We start from the raw sequence: 18,376 nt of genomic DNA, 5'->3' as shown, positions 1-18,376 counted from the left end.
GCCTAAGTGGTTGATGAAATGAATACTGAGCTGACCCCCCAGCAAGGCTGCAACTGGGGACAGTCAGTCAGTATGTTGGCTGGAACTCTTGCAGTCCAATCAGAACCATTTAAAACAGCCCGGCCTGTGTAGTTCAGGGTTAACACTCCTGAGATCCAATCAGAACCTCTAAGTGGTCCAAGAGGTTTCAATAAGGACTACTTAGTGAATACTACACACTACTACTACTACTACTACTACTACTACTACTACTACTACTATTACTACTACTACTACTACTACTACTACTACTACTACTACTGCTACTACTACACTACTACTACTACTACTACTACTACTGCTACACACTACTACTACTACTACTACTACTGCTACTACTACTACTACTAATACTACTACTGCTACTACTACTACTACACTACTACTACTACTACTGCTACACACTACTACTACTGCTACTACTACTACTGCTACACACTACTATTACTGCTACTACTACTAATACTACTACTACACACTACTACTACTACTACTACTACTACTACTACTACTACTACTACTACTATACTACTACTACTACTACTTCTGCTACACACTACTACTACTACTACTATACTACTACTACTACTACTACTACTGCTACACACTACTACTACTATACTATACTACTACTACTACTACTACTACTACTACTAGTATAATACTACTACTACTACTACTACTACTACTACTACTAGTATAATACTACTACTACTAGTATAATACTACTACTACTACTACTACTGTCACTGTTGCTACTACTATACTACACTACCACCTCACTACTACTACTACGACTACTATACTACCTCCACACTACTATTACACTACCTCCACAACACCACCACCATGTTTTAAACAGATTGTTATCACGTATTTAAGGACAGGGTAGTTTACTTGATTTTACCTATAGAATAAGAAACACGTAGACTATTCAAATAATACTAAATATGTGTGTTGACGATTGCGTGGGAGAGGACCAGTGGAACACAACAACCAGTGGAACAGAAGCATCATTTATTTCATTCATGCAAATTATTTCTTGAGTGCTTTAGCCTAGGCAACGCGCATAGACTTGCAGTCAACAGTGACGAGACGCTAATCACACCCCCATTTCCTGCAAGTCAGTTAAACACCTGATAGATTTGACAAAGGAATCATGGCGAACTACCTTACAGGTTTAGCATAAAGTAGGCACATCTCGGTTTGTGGGGAACTGGGGTCAAGGCATGGCTAATTTAATAAATGCTAGGTGACAGACAATATGACACAATTAAATCACCATTGATCAGGCGATAAAATCAATGATATCACATTCACCAGAGTAATATACATTGTTGTCAGATATTGATATGAATGACCGTTGTTGTAAAATCTTACGGCCTTCTCTACTCTACTTGACAACTGTCGACAGTGTTTCACTGTGCAATGATTTACTGGCTGGTTTCAAGACAATCCTAGAACCGAGCCTTCTGGACCTTCCGTATGTCACAGGTAGGGGTTGATCCCTAGTCTCCTGGACTAGGCCTCGGGCAGGTCTACCTACTGTAACAGCATGATTCTAAACCCTGCTTCTAAAACCTCCGCTACACACACACGATCAGTTCTAATCCCATGTTTGTCTTATTACAGCTGACCTTGGTCTACAGCTGCTGTTTCTCTAGAATCTTCTGCACACAGGCTGCAAGAAGATTCTCCACTTTTCCCTGAGGTTAACTCACTCCCTCACTCACTCACTCACTCACTCCTAAATCTCATGGATTTAAAAAGGATAGGGATTGGTGTAAGACATATGTCGGAAACCCTCGCTCCAAAGCCCTTGCTTGAACCAATCGAATGCCAGCAAACGCATGAGGGTGAGTGAACACTTGAGGGAGGATCACAGTTGACCCTATTAGCCTCGAGCTGCTTCCCTCCTCAAGTAATCCTAATCCCATTTCTGGCTCAAAACTACAGGGATTAATGACTGAACCCTGTCACTCTCTGTCCATTCATCTATCACACGCACTATACATAAATAAACATTTTCTGGGATGCCACTTTGACTTATGTCTAACCATTTACATTTTTGGCATGTAGCAAAATCATCCAAAGCGATTTATAACAAATACTAATAATATAAATAACTAAATCATTTGTTAGTGTAAGTGTAAGTAAGTGAATCATCTATCCATCACAAGAAAAGGTCATCTATGTTCGGGCCAGAGGCCATTGGCAGTCAAAATGCTAGAAGGAGGAAGAATTAAGTTAATTAAGAAGAATTAAGTGAAGTTATTAAGCACCAGCGGGGTACCAGGACAATGGAAAGCCGTGACCGGGTAGTGCGGCTGCTGCATCCACGTAGAGGCGGTGGTGCCAGTCGGCCAGCAGAGGTGGGAGAGCGGATTGAACGGGCAGGTGTTTGGGGGCTGACCATTGCTTGCATGTAGGAAGGGGCAGCTCCCTTTTCCACCCAGTAGGCGAGCACCAGGGTCTTGAATCTGATGTTAGCTGCTACTGGGAGCCAGTGAAGGGTGAGAACGAGAGGGGTAACATGGAAGAATTTGGGGAGGTTGAACACCAGACAGGCGGCAACATTCTGGATGAGAGGTCTGAGGCGGGGAGCCTGGTCAGGAGTGCATTGCAGTATAAGTCATTAGTCAAGATGAGATGATCAGTATCTTATCAGTAATGAATACATTTCAGATGGTTCTTGAAGAAGTGATGGCCCAGTTTGAATTCGACATCATCCTTCTTCTGAGTACGGAAGGTAGAGTACAGCTTGTTTCCTGGTTGTAAGCCCTGATGTGCGATGTTGACATGACTACAGGTGGCCACCAGGAGGCTGCCCAGGCCGTCCATGAAGAACTCTGAAACAGAGGGAGGGATGAGGAGAAAGGAGGATGGATGGAGGGATGAGGGGTTAGTCTTTTTAACCCTTTTTTTGAATCTCAGATTGAACTGTTTGCATGGGAAGAGAGTGCAACTAAATTAGATGATTTGTGTGGACCCCAGGAAGAGCAGTCCTGCTGTTCCTTATGTAATAGATAATGAGGATAAACAAATACAAATTATATTTCACCCGAGTGTGCCATTCTCTTCAGCAGGGGGTCGAAGCCAACTCTCCTTATAGCGTCTGTGCGACCCAGGAGGAAGTTGACCACCCCATCTGTGAAAGAGCATTGTGGGAAACCAGGAAGGCTTTGGTATGTGATGTTTGACTTCCTACTCAGACAGCCGCCATCTTCCCCGTCGCCTTCCTCGTAGACCAGGGAGAAGTGGAAGGTGTTGTCGCCCACAGACGCGCCCACCTGCTCACACACAGAGAGAGGTAACAGATTGAGTTGATGAAAAGGTCAATGCTTGCAAGACAGACTGGGTTTGAATTTGGGTTAAGCGGGGTACACACAAGGATTTTCAAAATCTTAACTGATTTCTTATCTGAGACAGACCCCACACATGAAGATACAAATTCTTGGATTGAACAGCCTTGATCGTATTGTGCGTGGTGTGCGCCGATTTTCCCATTTCAGCACCCCACAGAGATAAAGATTTTCGTTACGACAGACTCCAGACTCTCTAGAGTCTCGTTCCCCACGCCAGAAATCTCGCTTGAACCCATCCTTTTAATATTGCCTTTAAATTACAAAATAATTAAATTAAGATTATATAATGATTAAAGCACTTTGAGCCGCAACGTTTTCAAGAAAAGCGCCATACAAATAAAGTTATTATTATTATTATTATTATTATCTAACGTAGTACCCTGACTGACCTGCACGAGGCAACCATGTGCGACAGGGCAAATAAAGTGCCGAATAACGAAAAGAAGAAGTCAGCTCGCTTCTTGATTGGCTACATTCCATTCACGTCATAGTCGGACTCGCGAGCAGGGTTGCCAGATGGGATTGACATTTTCCACCCTAACCACAGTCTAAAACCACTAATTCCACCCAAAAATCTGGCAACCCTAGGATTTCTGGTCGTAAGTATTGAACCCATTTGACATTTACGATTGCCGGCCACAACCATTTTCCGAGCAGGTTGTCGGGAGAGATTGACTCTTAACACACCTCACACCACAGGATTTTGTTATAGGAAAATCTTTAGAGCCATCTGATAATCGGGCGTTTTCTGTCTTTGGTCGGAAGGGGGAAAATCGGGCCAAAATCGGCCAGAAAATCCTTGTGTGTACCCCGCTTTAGTTTGTTTTTGTCATGGTATTCTAGTAGATACCATTAACATTTTTATTACAACAATACAATAAATGTCTCATGATGGTTTGTTTTAAGCACCAGTAAGACCAGTAACACCAGTCAAGACCAGTAGACACCAGTAAAGACTGTTAAAGACCAGTAACACCAGTCAAGACCAGTAAAGTCCAGTAAAGACCAGTTCTTCTCACCACGTCCAGTTCAGGCATCGCCTCCATCACCTCCACCAGACTCTCGATCTTGGTCTGCGCTGTAAACAGGAAGTCATCATCCACCCACAGCAGGTATTTTGTGGTTACCTGGGAGACGCCCAGGGTCCTGCCAGCGAACCAGCCCTGAAGACAACAGCCAACCAGGAAACAGTTTATATAAATTATTATTATTATTATTATTACTATTATTATTACTATTATTATGTCACTACTCAAATTAAAAATAAACACCTACTAGTTTTATTGTGTTTAAAAGAAAATGAACGACAATTAAACAAGAAACTACATTTCTGTGGTTTGTACCTGTGCCGGGGGCATGATGTACTGCTCTATATTGGATCCGTTGACTTTCTGAGGCTTCAGGCTGTCGTCAGCGATGATGATCTTCATGACTGGGTAGAAGGTCCTGATGCTGCTGATGAGGCGTTGGAGCTCTCTGTACCGCAGGAACGTCTTGATCACGATGGTCACCTGGGAGTTGACGTCTACAGGGACAGATTATCACTCTGGTTAGACGCTGTAGTGATGTCTACAGGGACAGATTATCACTCTGGTTAGACGCTGTAGTGATGTCTACAGGGACAGATTATCACTCTGGTTAGATGCTGTAGTGATGTCTACAGGGACAGATTATCACTCTGGTTAGATGCAGCTAGATGGGCTTAGGTATAACACAACTCTGGAAATTGTATTTGATCATATATTTGTATGGATGATTAATTTAATGGTATTATGGCAGCTGTATTGGAATTGAGGTTAAATCCAGCGTGACCCAAAAGCTTCATTTCGAGAGTAGCGGCTATTCACAATCCACTGAGGAAACTTGATTGAGCGAAATGGACGTTTTTCCATGGCTGAGCCCTGTCACCAGTTCTATCATTCAGAAATCAAAGACTCGCTAACTACCAAAATGAGGAAAGGGAAGGTGACTATTGTTAGTCTTCTGGATTCTAAGCTGTGGTTTTCTTTGTCTTTTTCTTTTGTATTACATTGCGGATACTGATGTTTGTTATTTATTTATTTTGTGTTGTTTCAGTATTAAGAATGGAAAATGTATGTTTATTTATTTATTTTGTGTTGTTTCAATATTAAGAATGGAAAATTATCAGTACTGTGGATACTGTAATTTATGTATTAATTAATGGATTATATAATTGTAAGTATTATTGTTCTCACTTGGAAGTGACGGATAGGGGTAGGACATGATAAGCTTAGGCTTCATCCTACTCCCTTTTACAGTGATACTTGTACTTTTCTTTATTAGTTGTTCGTTTATTATTTTTTTAAATCATGTTTGAAATAAAGATTCATTCATTCATTCAAAGACAATCTGACCTTTCCCCATGTTGTATAGGACAGGAATTGATGGTCGCTGGATGACTATGGGGAAGACTGCCTCGTGCTGTTCATATGTGAAGTGAGCTGGGGAGAGAAGAGAGAACAGAGGTGAATGGAGTGATGAAAGAAGAGAGGAGAATAGAGAGGGTCTAACCATGTACAGAAGGATATATTGAGTATTGAAACTGTTCCAGGCCTTACATTCTCTTACATTTACATTCATTTGAGTCATATGCATTTGTCTAGAGGAAGCGAAACAACTACTTATCACAGTCATCACAAGTATGACCAAGGGTTATAGATGCCAGTAGCTCACTCGTGGTACAGGTCTAACCCAGGTATAACCCAGCTATAATGAATGAATGAATGAATGAATGAATGAATGAATGGTCTTTATTGTCATTGATATAGTACAGGTACCAAACAACGGAATTTGGGAGGGGGGGCTCCCCTGGTGCTAGGAAAGAAAAAAAAACTAAAAAATACAAGAAGGGAAAGGAGCTGGTTTACATAAATAAAGGCTATGTACACTATCCACTATACTATACTGTACTGTACTCATAAAACACTGTGCTGTACTCTATGCTATGCTATACCTATTCTAACCTATTGCTGTACTCTATGCTATGCTATACCTATTCTAACATTTCCTATTCTCTGCAACCTTATGTACCCTAGGGTTGTCATATTGCACATAGTCAGGGGTGCACATAACTTTTTGGGGCCAGTGCTCAGAGGAGCACCTAGGGATGCTGCTTGGTGCTCCCCGAGCTCGCGAGTCACGACCCGTCCCACAGGATGGATAAAAAAGGGATACATGGATAACTTATATTAGCAAAACGACATTTATTCCTAAATAAAGATGAACGAACAAATGATTGTGTGCAAAACAAAAGAAACAAATGCAAAATCAAATGACTGCTCTTTAAGCATGAAAGTCTGTCAGACTCCTTTAAACACAATGAAATCAACTGACATCTCTTTAAGCACTGCTCTGTTCTGTAAACACTGAAATCAACTTTTCAACTAAAAGTTACAGCCTAAGCATTTATTTATGCTACAAGCTTAATCATCATCATCACTGCTCTCTTGACTGCTGTAAGTTATCACTGTCCTCAATTTCAACCATGGTAGAGGATGTTGTAGGCCAGCGTTTCCCAAACTGTGGGTCGCGACCCCCTAGTGGGGCGCGGGGGTACTGCAGGGGGGGCGCAGAAATAATGGGAGGGGAAAAAAATGCACACACAAGAGCTGTAAACAAACACTGCTTGCTTAAGGTTACCATCGGGGGTGTTGTGGGCGTTGGATGATAAAAATGAGAACCTGAATGGAGCGCAGGCCATAAACTGTAACAAAGAGGCAGCGAGGGGGCTCCATTCACGTCATTGACGCGCGCTCCATTCACGTCATTGACGCGCGCACTCCCTCCTCCAGCTATCTAGCAGCAACAACAACAATGGATACGTTTATGAAAGAGCCAGAAGCTAAACGAAAAGCGAAGGAGCCCATGACAAACGTCCCAAAGCCAAAGTCAAGAAAGTATGACGATACATACCTCTCCCTGGGCTTCACGTCTAATGTGGTCGGTGCGGAGGAACGACCACTGTGTGTCCTCTGTCTCAAAACTTTAGCGGCAGAAAGCATGAAGCCTAGCAAGTTGAAACGTCACTTGGAGACCACACACCCGACTGATGTGAAGAAGCCCCTCGATTTCTTCAAGAGAAAACTCCAAGAATACCGTGGTCAGCAGAGCCGTTTCGTTAAAACAGCATCTGTTACGTCTAATGCTCAACTTGCCTCCTACAAAGTGGCATATCGTATCGCCCAGTCTAAAAAACCACACACCATCGCTGAGGAGTTAATACTCCCTGCTGCAATAGATATGGTTTCACATATGATAGACGAGGCAACAGCCCAAAAACTCAAAGCTATCCCCCTGTCAAACAACACTATTGCGAGACGCATCAATGACATCTCAGAAGACATGAAAGAGCAGCTTGTTGAGAAAATAAAAGACCAACGCTTTGCGCTCCAGGTAGACGAGGCCACAGATAGTAACAAGGACTGTCTGTTAATAGCGTATGTCAGATACATTGATGCGGAGGGTTTGAGCGAGGATTTGCTATTTTGCAACTATGTCCCAAACAGAGCAACAGCTGATGAACTGTTCAAAATCATAGACAAATACCTGAGTGAAGCCGATCTGAAATGGGAGGACTGTGTGGGGATATGCACCGACGGTGCCCAGGCCATGGCAGGAAAACGGGGAGGGCTCCAGACGCTCATCAAGCGCGTTGCACCGAAAGCAGTGTGGACTCACTGCATAATACACAGGGAGGCACTCGCGTCAAAGCAGCTGAGTCCAGAGTTGAATGACGTTTTGTCTCATGTTATCACCACCGTCAATTACATAAAAACAAGACCACTGAAAGCTCGCATTTTTTCCGCTTTGTGCGAGGAGATGGGCTCCGAGCACACAGCCGTGCTATTTCACAGCGAGTCGCGTTGGCTCTCTCGCGGAAAGGTGCTGTCCAGGGTGCTATCGCTGAAAGATGAGATCCGAATCTACTTGGAGGAGGAAGGGAACGAACTTGCCAGCAAGTTTAATGATGAAGACTTCCTCATGAAATTGGCCTACCTAAGCGACATGTTTGAGAAGCTCAATGAATTGAATCTACAGTTGCAGGGCAACAACACACACCTTCCACATCTGGCAGACAGGATACAATCTTTCACACGGAAACTGGACATGTGGGGCAGGAGACTTGAACAGGGGGACATCGACTCATTTGGGAATCTGAAGGCATTCATCGAGACCAATGAGCTGCAGAGCACAGTGGTTCCATGTATGAGAGAGCACATCTCAGCCCTGAAACAAAGCTTCCAGAAATACTTCTCTGTGGATGACAGTGCCAAATACGACTGGATTAGAGATCCATTTGTTGCACCACCACCTGCCATGTTCAGCACTGCGGAAGAGGAACAGTACATCGACATGACTTCAGAGTCAACCATGAGGCTGCAGTTCACATCCACGACTTTGGCTGGGTTTTGGATTGGAGTGGAGAAGGACTACCCTCTCATTGGACAGAAAGCTGTGGGAATACTGCTGCCTTTTGCAACATCGTACCTGTGTGAGATAGGCTTTTCTGCTGTTGCTGCTATCAAAAGCAAATACAGGTCGAAGTTGAACATTGAGAATGAACTGAGAGTGGCAGTCTCAAAACAACAACCCCGCTTTGAGAAGATTTGCAAGGCAAAGCAAGCACACACAAGTCATTGATCGTAATTGTGATAGAAATGTGAGGAGTAAGAATAGTGATGCAGTAGAAATTAGTTAATGTTGATATGTTGAATATTTCAGTGGCACAGGATCATTTGCCAAGCACTTATGTTCCTTTTCAAACCATAATAAAATATAAAACTATAGTTGGATATACTGTATGTGTCTTGTTATTATTAGAAGAGAAAATGTAATGTTTTTACAACTTTATACAATTAATGATATCAATCTAGGTGGGAACCGGGTTAGGGGGGGCTCGAAAATATTTCCAATTACCCAAGGGGGGCCTGATTGAAAAAGTTTGGGAACCACTGTTGTAGGCTATCACTTTAAAGTATTTTTTTTTCCCTAATAGAATTCCCAACCATATTCCCTGGGTCAGGGGTCTAGGTGCGATAATTAAGCTGTAAAACAAACGTCTGAACGTTTGAAAGCTTCAGAGAAAAGAAACGTGAAGTTCCTTGGTGTTGTTTTTCCTTTTAGCGACGAGTCGTTCGGGACTGAATTGTCACGTGTCAGCGTGATAACCGTGCGATACGCGATACGCGGAATGAAAGTACAAGTTACGATACTTTCCGAATGTTTTCGTGAGGGGAGTCGCCGTGGTCGTTGTGATGGCGTTACGGCGCTTGCAGTGATGCAGCAGTCAGCAGTCAGCAGGTGGATTTTGAGGAAGTAAATTCCTCTCCCAGCGCTCCCAGCTGTTGGTGCGGAAGAGCGCGTTCATGCCGCTGATCTTCCGCGCAGCATGCATTTTGGCGACGCATGCGCACTGGCGCACCAGTTATGTGCACCCCTGCACATAGTGTTATTGCACATTCATTTAAAGTGTCGCAGTTTGCAGGCTTGAAATGTACACATTTGTGCCTCAGCACTACACCTGATTTTCAATCCAGCAGCTGCCATCAATCCGTCCAGACTGTCCAGGGCCCAGAACCTAGGTCTTTGCTGTGTTCAGGGCCTGGATGGCCCTGGGGTAGAAGCTGAGCTTCGTACCCAGGGTGGGATGGGTCTCTGGAGATCTTGGAGGCCTTCCTGAGGCAGCGTGTGTTGTACAGCTCTTCCAGAGAGGGGAGGGGGGCGCCGGTGATCTTCTGGGCCGTTCTCACGACTCTCTGTAGCGCATTCCTCTCTGCGGCTGTGCAGCTGGAGAACCAGTTGCAGATGCAGTAGGTGAGGATGCTCTCCACTGCGCAGCGGTAGAAGGCCACCAGCATCTCCTGTCCGATGTGGTCTTTCCTGAGGACTCTCAGGAAGAAGAGCCGCTGTTGTGCCTTCTTGATGATGGCTGCTGTGTTGTTCTTCCAGGACAGGTCATCCTGTATGTGCACCCCCAGGAATCGGAGGGTTGAGACTCTCTCCACGCTCCCTCCGTCGATGAGCAGGGGCTGGACCTCAGATTTTTTCCTCCTGAAGTCTACGATGATTACCTGGGTCTTTGACTGGTTTAGCAGCAGGTTGTTAACCTTGCACAGCTTGCTCAGCTGCTCTACCTCATCCCTGTACGCCGCCTCGCCCCCCCCCGAGATGCAGCCCACCACGGTGGTGTCGTCTGCAAACTTTACGATGGAGTTGCTGGGGTGGACAGGGGTGAAGTCGTAGGTGTAGAGGTTGTAGAGGATGGGGCTTAGCACGCAGCCCTGGGGGGACCCAGTGCTGAGTCTGAGGGCTGTGGAGGTGTGGGAGCCCACCCGCACCCTCTGGGGGCGGTCGGACAGGAAGTCCTTGATCCATGCACATATAGAGTGTGATAGTCCCAGGTCTAGTAGTTTGGTCACTAGCCTGTCTGGAAGGATGGTGTTGAAGGCAGAGCTGAAGTCCACAAAGAGCAGTCTCGCGTAGCTGTTTCCCCTCTCCAGGTGGGATAGAGTGGAGTGGAGAGTCGTCGCGATGGCGTCCTCTGTGGACCTGTGGGCTCTGTAGGCGAACTGGTATGGATCCAGGTTGGGCGGGAGGCGTGTGACTATGTGGGCCCGGACTAGTTTCTCGAAGCACTTCATGATGATTGGTGTGAGTGCCACCGTGCGGTAGTCGTTTAGGCAGCTCACCGTGCTTTTCTTCGGGACTGGGATGATAGTTGAGGTTTTCAGGCAGGGTGGGATGGTGGCCTGGGACAGGGACTGGTTGAAGATGTTGGTGAAAACCCCGGCCAGCTGGTCGGCGCAGTCCCTCAGCACCCGTCCCAGGACGCCATCCGGCCCTGAGGCTTTCCTGGGGTCCACCGCCTTCAGCACGCGTCTCACTTCATGCTCTGTGAGGGTGAGGCTGCTGAGAGCTGGAGAGAGTGGTGTTTGTGTTGTGGTTACCTCCGTTCGCCCCTCGTCGAATCGGGCGTAGAAGGAGTTCAGCTTTTCCGCCAGCAGGGGGTCGTCCTCTGCGGCTGTGAGCCTGTTGGCTCTGAAGTTTGTCATGTGCTATAACCCAGGTATAACCCAGGTATAACCCAGGTCTAACCCAGGTCTAACCCAGGTCTACCCCAGGTCTAACGTAGTTCTAACCCTGGGGCCTCATTTATAAAAATGTACTTGAACGTCATCTTTAACTTGCACGTAAGCAAATCTTTCTAAATGGACGTAAACAATATTTATTAAATGGGCTGCGCTTGTTTAAAATTGCGTACGTCTGTCATACGTACTTCCGTCTATAAATAACAAATATACTTGAAATTGAACGCAGGTGAATGAGCTTTGTATTTACGCACTGTGATTATTATAATTATAGAGGCTGAAATTAAGCCAAGTGCTATAAATAGGCTTGATTGTGGTGTTGAGCAGCACCTTTGACGAGTTCACAAGATGGTAGACAAACAAAAGAAGAAAAACTTTACTGAGGAGGAGATCGACTGTCTTTTATCAGAAATAGACGCGCGCTCGCAAACGCTCTGATTACACCATACAATAGCCTAATGGCATATAAAGGAAGACTGAAATACAATCATAAACATCAGTTCCCTTTAAATCTTGAATTAAACTCATTTTCTCGGCTGATAACAACATTGTTAATTTTATTACGACCCACTTTCACTTTGCATGAATTACAGTAGGCATTAACGTGTTCAAGTGCTACGATCGTTTCCAAGGTCAAATTGACTCACGTTGAAATTGTATAAATCACTACTTTTACGTAGTTTTCTACGTACGCCACAGGTAAGATCAAATTTGATCCAAAGTACTTTCTATAAATGAGGCCCCTGGTTTCCTTACATTGGTTTCCAGCAGTGGCTACTTACAGTTTTCGTGTTTAAGCACCAGCTATCCTTCGTCGATATTATGATCCCACCTCCGCGGGACTTACCGCTAAGCTCCGTTCGGTCAGCGCAGTGTAGCGTGCGCCCCTCCAAGCTAACAGCTGCGTCCACAATGTTGTCATTTAGCCAGGTTTCGGTCAGAATAATCACACAGCTATCCCCTACGATGTTGTTTTTAGCAACCTGTAGTCTCAGTTCATCCATCTTGTTCGTCAGGGATCTGACGTTGGAGAGGAAAATGCTTGGCAAAGCTGGTTTGTTTGGGCTGCGTCTTAATCTTGCTAGCAGGCCTCCCCGGCGGCCACGTCGTTTCCTACGGTCTCGGCGCCGGCGTTTCCGCCTCAGGGAGGGGACTGTGAACCAGGGCTCTCCCGGTAGCCGGGCGATGTCCTTGTTAATCCTGTATTGCTCCAGGAAATCCGCCGTAACTATCTTGTCGTTTTGCGTGCCGACTTCTAATAAGTCGAGCCTGCTGTAGGTACTATATACACAACTGTTCCCTATAAGTACTAAAAAAAAGTGAACATACAAATGTACTTAAAAACACAATGAAACACCAGTGTGGTAGCCCCCCCCAGCTGCAGCGTCTAAGCGCGCGGCCATCTTGGGACTGACCAAAGAACACAACAAGCAGGAGATACTGGTGGCCTTCTACCGCGGCGCAGTGGAGAGCATCCTCACCTACGGCATCTGCAACTGGTTCTACAGCTGCACAACAGCGGAGAGAAATGCGCTACAGAGAGTCGTGAGAACAGCACAGAAGATCACCGGCGCCCCCCTCCCCTCTCTGGAAGAGCTGTACAACACACGCTGTCTCAGGAAGGCCTCCAAGATCTCCAGGGACCCGACCCACCCTGGGCACGTACACTTTATCAGGCTGCCCTCGAAAAGGAGGTACAGGACCCCGGCCGCTAAGACAAACAGACTGAAGAACTGCTTCTACCACAGGCCGTCAAGGCCCTGAACACAGCAAAGACCTAAGTTCTGGGCCCAGGACAGTCCGGACGGATTGTATGGCAGCTAGTGCTGAGGCACAAACATGTACATTTCAAGCCTGCAAACTGTGACACTTTAAATAACGTGAAAAAATACTATTGTGCAATATGACAACCCTAGTTGACTATCTGTGCAGTATAGTACAGTGGATTGTGTACATAGCCTTTATTTATGTAAACCAGCTCCTTACCTTCTTGTGATTTTATTCTTTTTCTAAAAGTGTTTTTTTTTTTCTTTCCTAACACCAGGGGAGCCACCCCTCCTAAATTTCGTTGTTTGGTACCTGTACTGTAGCAATGACAATAAAGTCCATTCATTCATTCATTCATTCATTTACATTAATTTGAGTCATATGCATTTGTCTAGAGGAAGCGAAACAACTACTTATCACAGTCATCACAAGTATGACCAAGGGTTATAGATGCCAGTAGCTGACTCATGATACAGGTCTAACCCAGGTATAACCCAGGTATAACCCAGGTACAACCCAGGTCTTACCCAGATCTAACTCGGATCTAACCCAGGTCTAACCCAGTTCTAACCCAGGTCTTACCCAGTTCTAACCCAGGTCTTACCCAGTTCTAACCCAGGTCTAACCCAGGTCATACCCAGTTCTAACCCAGGTCTTACCCAGGTCTCCGGTGTGTACGCGGTACACAGTGCTGGTGTAGGTGAGTCGTTCCAGGAGGTTGTTGAGGTCAGCGAGGCTGGGGGACTGGAGAGTGATCCGACCCTGACCCTGACCCTCCACCTGGCCAGGCTCAGGGGCCTCTACAGCCAGGACACCGCTGGACACACGAACACTCACCTGCAGGTAGAGAACAGGGCTCACACCATAGACCCCTGGTAAAGACGAGTACAAATAGTTATAAAAAAATCACACCATTTACCCCTGGTAAAGACGAGTACAAATAGTTATAAAAAAATCAGTTGTATAGCTTAATGTCACACTGAAAAAAATTACGAACATCCTACTTTTAATTGAAGTAGGTAAACTTTTTTTATTTGATTGAGTGTTTAGGAACTTTCAAGCAGTAATCCATGACTTCCTGCTTCACTGGAAGAGACATGGGAAAGATAAGAGAACACACAAATCAAATGATGGAAAAGTGTGTTGAGCTTCATAAATCAGGGAATGGCTATTAAAAAAAAATGGCCATATCTACCGTGAGGGCAATACTTAAAAAGTTCAAAGCAACTGGAACTGTTACAAACTTGCCTGGAAGAGGGCCCAAGTTTATTTTTGCCCCCATGCACAGTGAGGTGGATGGTAAGAGAGGCAAAAAGATCCCCAAGGATCACTGTTGGAGAATTAGAGAAGAGAGTAGCATCTCGGGGTCACCAAGTCTCCAAAACTACCATTAGACGCCACCTCCATGCCAATAAATCATTTGGAAGCCATGCCAGAAAAAAGCCTTTCCTGTCACTTCACCACAAACATAAGCACCCGGAGTATGCCTCTCTCTCCCCCTCTATCTCCCTCTCTCTGTCTCCCTCTCACAAACATAAGCACCTGGAGTATGCTAAATGCTATTGGAACAAAAACGAGCTTTTTGGCAACAAACACTAAGGTGGGTTTGGTGTAAAAAGAAGGATGGCTATACCAAAAAAGAACCTGATCCCCGTGTTGTGGGGCTGTTTTTCCGCCAAAGGCTCTGGGAACCTGGCGTCATGAACTCTGGCTGCCTCTGTCAGGAAACGAAAACTGGGTCGTCATTGGATCTTCCAGGAGGACAATGATCCAAAACATAATGTCCAAATCAACACAAAAATGGTTCACTGAACACAAAATCAAGCTTCTGCCATGGCCATCTCAGTCCCCTGACCTAAACCCCATTGAAAACCTGTGGGCTGAGCTGAAGAGGAGAGTGCACAAGAGAGAACCTATAGGACCCTGGATGATTTGTTTTTAAATAAAGTGCACATTAATCAACAAATCAGTTTCCACATCAATGTAAATGTGGCAGAGTTAGCTCATGAGCTAATTTTCATCTGTAGTCCCTGAGCAGGCTATTACAAAATGAATGGTGTAGTGTCATTAAAACATCAGCAAGCACAACAAAGCGACAAAACAGGCAATACACTACATGACAATACAAGACAAAGCAAGACAATACAAGATAAGCAAGCACAGCAAAATGACGCAACATTGCATTCCCTGGATGAGACCCACCATAGACATCTTATATTCCCTGGATGAGACCCACCATATACATCTTATATTCCCTGGATGAGACCCAACCATAGACACCTTATATTCCCTGGATGAGACCCACCATAGACATCTTATATTCCCTGGATGAGACCCACCATAGACACCTTATATTCCCTGGATGAGACCCACCATAGACACCTTATATTCCCTGGATGAGACCCACCATAGACATCCTATATTCCCTGGATGAGACACACCATAGACATTTTATATTCCCGGGATGAGACCCACCATAGACACCTTATACATCCAATGATTATGTTCGGGTGAAACCACCCAAGTTTTAACCCCACATTTGCTGGTTCGAATCACGCTGGGGTCACTGTTTTTTTTGTTGGTGCCAATTATTGCTAATTGTTGTTGCTTATTATAATATTTCCTAATGCCTTCCCCCAGTCGAAGGTAATACCTAACCTTAACCAGTTGAAGTTAATGCCTAACTACCCTGCAATTCGTAATTCACATAACTTTTACACAACGTTTCTTAAGTTCTTGATGTATCTTACGTCAAAACAGGTGGTGAAACACTGGTATAGCCAGAAGATCCGATCCCCCAGACCGTATTTCTTGGTCTGCAAACGTGGGACTCATATTGACATTACTAAACTACCAGTGAGGTCTGAAAGCATCTGACACACTTTGATTTTGGAGTGTAATGTCCTTTTAACCCAAAGAGGGAAAAGCGAAGCACTGTACAATAAGGATCAATCATATGAGTTGCAGAAGTTAACATGAATAAACAGGTTTGAAGATTACTGCAATTTGCATCCCTGTGCAGGCATCCTTATGGGACATAGTGACTCACTCATAGTGACTCTTGCTGCACATAGGATTTATTGATCATTCATTCATTTTAGTAAAAGCATTTATTGATCATTCATTGTTAACCAGTGTATTTTCAGTATCCATGTTGAAATAGAACACTGTTGATAAAAGGATTCCGAACCAACACCAACAAGCGTTTTGTTTTCGCAGCAGGTAGCGATGAAGACCCTTGAAGCCCCCAGTCATATCAAAGAGTTTCCAACCAACCTGGTAATTTGTTCTTGTTGTTGCATGCAGAGCTAAACCTGAAATAATGTTGTTAACAATAAAGTTATCTGAATAAGTAGGGTATTGCCAAATGTCTTAACCAATAAATATGAATCTGAGCTGGAAATGAGCTGATGGCACTAGTAAATGCATCTTCTTTACAAACAATCTCAAAACATACTGTTATTTTTCCCAATAAGTATATATATATATACAGTAGCGCTGACTAGTAGTGTGTGTTTTTGTGTGTGTGTGTGTGTGTGTGTGTGTGTGTGTGTGTGTGTGTGCGTGTGTGACCTGGTATGAGGCTCTTCTGGAGAGGGACCACAGTGAATCCCTGGATGGGGTACTGTAAAGGGGAGTTAGACGGAGCGAAGAGCAGCCTGTTCAGACTGGACTTGGTCCTACAAGAGACAGACATGATATATTTGGTAGATTCTGAAGTTTTAATACTTCTATAATTGTAATGTAAATTGTACATGCAATTCAGCTACTTGTCTGATGGTTTGTAAAACAATGAAAACAAATAATTATCTCTCCTCCAACCAGACATGTTAACACAGATAACAGTTAACACACACACACACACACACGCACGCGCACACGCACGCGCACGCACACGCACACGCACACGCACACGCACACGCACACGCACACTCACACGCACACACACACACACACACACACACACACACACACACACACACACACACACACACACAGGTCATGTGCGTCTGCTAAATGGCAAAGATTTTCCTGGTGGTTGATAATGATCAGCTTTGGCCTTCCTTTAACCAGGAATGTTCTGTGACACTATAAATGCCATCTCTCCCACCTGAGGAGGTGTTTCCTGTACTCCTCTGCTCTCCGTTGGACGAGGTCCTCATACTGGCCTTTGGGAAGGTGATCTCTCAGTGTGTACGAGCGTGCTGGACAGATGCACGGGGACGGTGGTGTGGAGGTGGTGGATGGCATGGCGCTGGAAATACACAGGTATGAGCTAAACAGCATGACATAGATTTACCTTCACAGTATTCAGTAGCTATTAAAGTAGTACTACGTTTTGTCCAAGAACTCCTCTATATGCAGTTCTACCTAGAACCATAATGAGATGTACTGACAGGGTTCTTCCACAGGGACGGCCGATCCCTTATGTAAACACACTCATATTGACACCATCCACCTGAGACGATTAGTGACGGATATTGATTTTTGAAATGTCACCATAACTCTGTCCTATCCGGCATGTAGAATAGTTTGGGGACTTTAAGGATTATGTAAACACACTCATATTGACATGATCCTTTAAGGATTATGTAAACACACTCATATTGACATGATCCTTTAAGGATTATGTAAACACACTCATATTGACATTCTCCACCTGAGACGATGAGTAACTGATGTGTCCTCCTCTGACTTGCTCTGGGGGAACACCTGACTTGGGTAAGACATCCAGGAGTAGTACATCACCCCCAGTAGTGAGAGGAGACACAGGAGACGGACCACCAGCCTGCTGCGTCGATCCATCTGTCAGGAACGAAAGCAATGCAACAGGTTTCAGCTAACTTCTAAAATTATTACTGTAATGCTGTAGACTTTAGTCTGATACGGACACAGTTTCTTTGTTCAACCCTTCATGTGTTTAGCATTCTTCATTCATTCCTCATTAACCAGGCTTCCCTATCTCAATGACAATAAATTCAATTAATGAAAAGGTAATGCTGTGGAATTTAGTCTGATACAATCATTCAGGACATTTTCTGTTACCCAATTTGTTACAAAGACAACCGGCATACTGGCTACCTTCTAGCTAACTGA

At 44.6% G+C, this 18,376-nt stretch overlaps 1 protein-coding gene across 1 annotated transcript; it reads right to left on the bottom strand.

Moving 5' to 3' along the window:
- Positions 1 to 2,703: 2,703 nt before the first annotated feature.
- Positions 2,704 to 18,085, bottom strand: LOC308162528 (beta-1,4 N-acetylgalactosaminyltransferase 1-like; the record flags this gene model as incomplete). Its single annotated transcript, XM_080536675.1, has 10 exons — positions 2,704 to 2,888; positions 3,101 to 3,329; positions 4,424 to 4,567; positions 4,748 to 4,929; positions 5,780 to 5,866; positions 13,939 to 14,116; positions 16,556 to 16,593; positions 16,853 to 16,959; positions 17,391 to 17,534; positions 17,976 to 18,085. 10 exons carry the CDS (start codon positions 18,083 to 18,085, stop codon positions 2,704 to 2,706), a joined length of 1,404 nt encoding a protein of 467 aa, XP_080392801.1.
- Between the last annotated feature and the right edge of the window lie 291 nt (positions 18,086 to 18,376).

This window comes from Nansenia antarctica (genome assembly GCF_963989245.1).
Source record: "Nansenia antarctica genome assembly, chromosome: 7".
NCBI classification, from domain to species: domain Eukaryota; kingdom Metazoa; phylum Chordata; class Actinopteri; order Argentiniformes; family Microstomatidae; genus Nansenia; species Nansenia antarctica.
The sequence above is the reverse complement of the archived record's forward strand: the minus strand, read 5'-3'. Positions and strand labels throughout refer to the sequence as shown.